Here is a 1745-nt window from a genome sequence, read left to right on the forward strand (position 1 = left end):
TGACGGTCGCATCGGCTGAAGGAAGCTTTTCAAAATTGAAGTTATTAAAGAATTATTTAAGGTCAACAATGACTCAAGAGAGATTAAATGGTTTGGCTACTTTATGCATCGAGAAGAAATTATTGGATGATATTGACATCGACCCCATCATAAGTGACTTTGCATCGAGGAATGTTAGAAGAAATTTTTAAGGTAATATGTATAAATTATTTTGCTACGCATACAGATTTTGGTTGCATCTAGTGTTACTGATAATAATTTATATTATATATTTTTAGACAAATATATATATGTTTTTTATGCAAACTATATATATATGTATACATATATTATAAAAACTTATATATTAAAGGGTCCCCGAATTCTCACGACCGGCCCTGATCATATGTACCAACCGAGGACGCGGCAACGCGCATTACAACGACTTACAAGCAAGCAAAGTTAGAACCAGCTACTATTTACCTTTAACAACTCTACCTGCTCCAAGCCTACAAAGGAGATGCATGACACAAGTAAGTACCACGAGATCAAATGATGAAGCAACTTTCAACATCGGCAGAAGGGATGCATGTGAGAAGAAATAACATGTTACACGGGCCACGACCTCTGACTAACTCTGCAAAGTGGAGAGCTGCAAATAAAATGCAATTTTTTCCATTGGCTTGACTTATTCTAAAATGGGCACATGTATTAGAAATCGACGACCGGCCAATCATGATTGGCGAGATACTTTTTTCTATGGAAGTTTCCAAGGTTAGAGAAGCCATCGAATCTTGTGCAGGCAGTATAAATACACAACGCATGGAGCCAGTCTATCTCATCGTTACAGCATACAGATACATCTTCCACTTAGTTTTGTAAGGCTTAATTAACAAGCCATGGAGTACTCGCCGAAGCTAGCGGTGCTACTGCTCTTAGCTCTTGTCTCCGCCATGGCGGTCACGGCCCAGAACTCGCCGGATGATTTCGTGGACGCCCACAACGCGGCGCGCGCTGAGGTAGGCCTCGGCAAGGTGACGTGGAACGCCACGGTGGCGGCCTACGCGCAGGATTACGCGGAGCAGCGCCGCGGCGATTGTCAGCTGATACATGGAGTGAACCGGCCGTACGGGGAGAACCTCTACGGAGGCGACGGCTTTGGGACCACGTGGACGGCGGCGAACGCCGTGTCATCATGGGTGAGTGAGAAGCAGTACTACGACCACGGCAGCAACAGCTGCTCGGCGCCGGCGGACAAGTCGTGCATGCACTACACGCAGGTGGTGTGGCGCAACTCGACGGCCATCGGCTGCGCCCGCGTCATCTGCGCCAGCGGCAACGGCGTGTTTATCATATGTAGCTACAGCCCACCGGGCAACTACCCCGGGGTGAGCCCATACTAGGCTACGTATCTTCGTCATTGATATTGTACGTACGTGGCTATGCATGCATGCACTTATATAGCAGCGTACTGCATAAATAAAATAATCAAAGTGTAACCGTCCCGGAAGATGTGATCGGCTATGGATATATATTGTCGTGAATTCACATTAGTTGTGTTATATTGTTTATGTTGAGTACGGTATTTGTTTGTCGCTCTGGTACACTCAGAATAGAAACCCACTAATCAAAATGTCTTTCACTCGTTTTATCATCTCCTCTATGATGTGCATTTTCTTTTTCAGATCCGATCCGATCCGATCCAACTCACATAGACATATTTTATGTTTTTACACCAAGAAATGCATAGTACTCCAATAAAATAA

At 44.6% G+C, this 1745-nt stretch overlaps 1 protein-coding gene across 1 annotated transcript; it reads left to right on the forward strand.

Annotated features, from left to right (window-relative positions):
* Positions 1-835: 835 nt before the first annotated feature.
* LOC123398861 (pathogenesis-related protein 1-like) lies at positions 836-1527 on the forward strand. Its single transcript, XM_045093307.1, has one exon. The coding sequence runs from the start codon at positions 879-881 to the stop codon at positions 1380-1382; it is 504 nt and encodes a 167-aa protein (XP_044949242.1). The 5' UTR covers positions 836-878; the 3' UTR covers positions 1383-1527.
* The last annotated feature ends 218 nt before the right edge of the window (positions 1528-1745 follow it).

Source organism: Hordeum vulgare, chromosome 5H (assembly GCF_904849725.1).
Source record: "Hordeum vulgare subsp. vulgare chromosome 5H, MorexV3_pseudomolecules_assembly, whole genome shotgun sequence".
Lineage (NCBI taxonomy): Eukaryota > Viridiplantae > Streptophyta > Magnoliopsida > Poales > Poaceae > Hordeum > Hordeum vulgare.

Bases quoted from the DNA above. Each gene is read 5' to 3' on its own strand.
- LOC123398861 (XM_045093307.1), top strand. From the start codon at position 879: ATGGAGTACTCGCCGAAGCTAGCGGTGCTACTGCTCTTAGCTCTTGTC.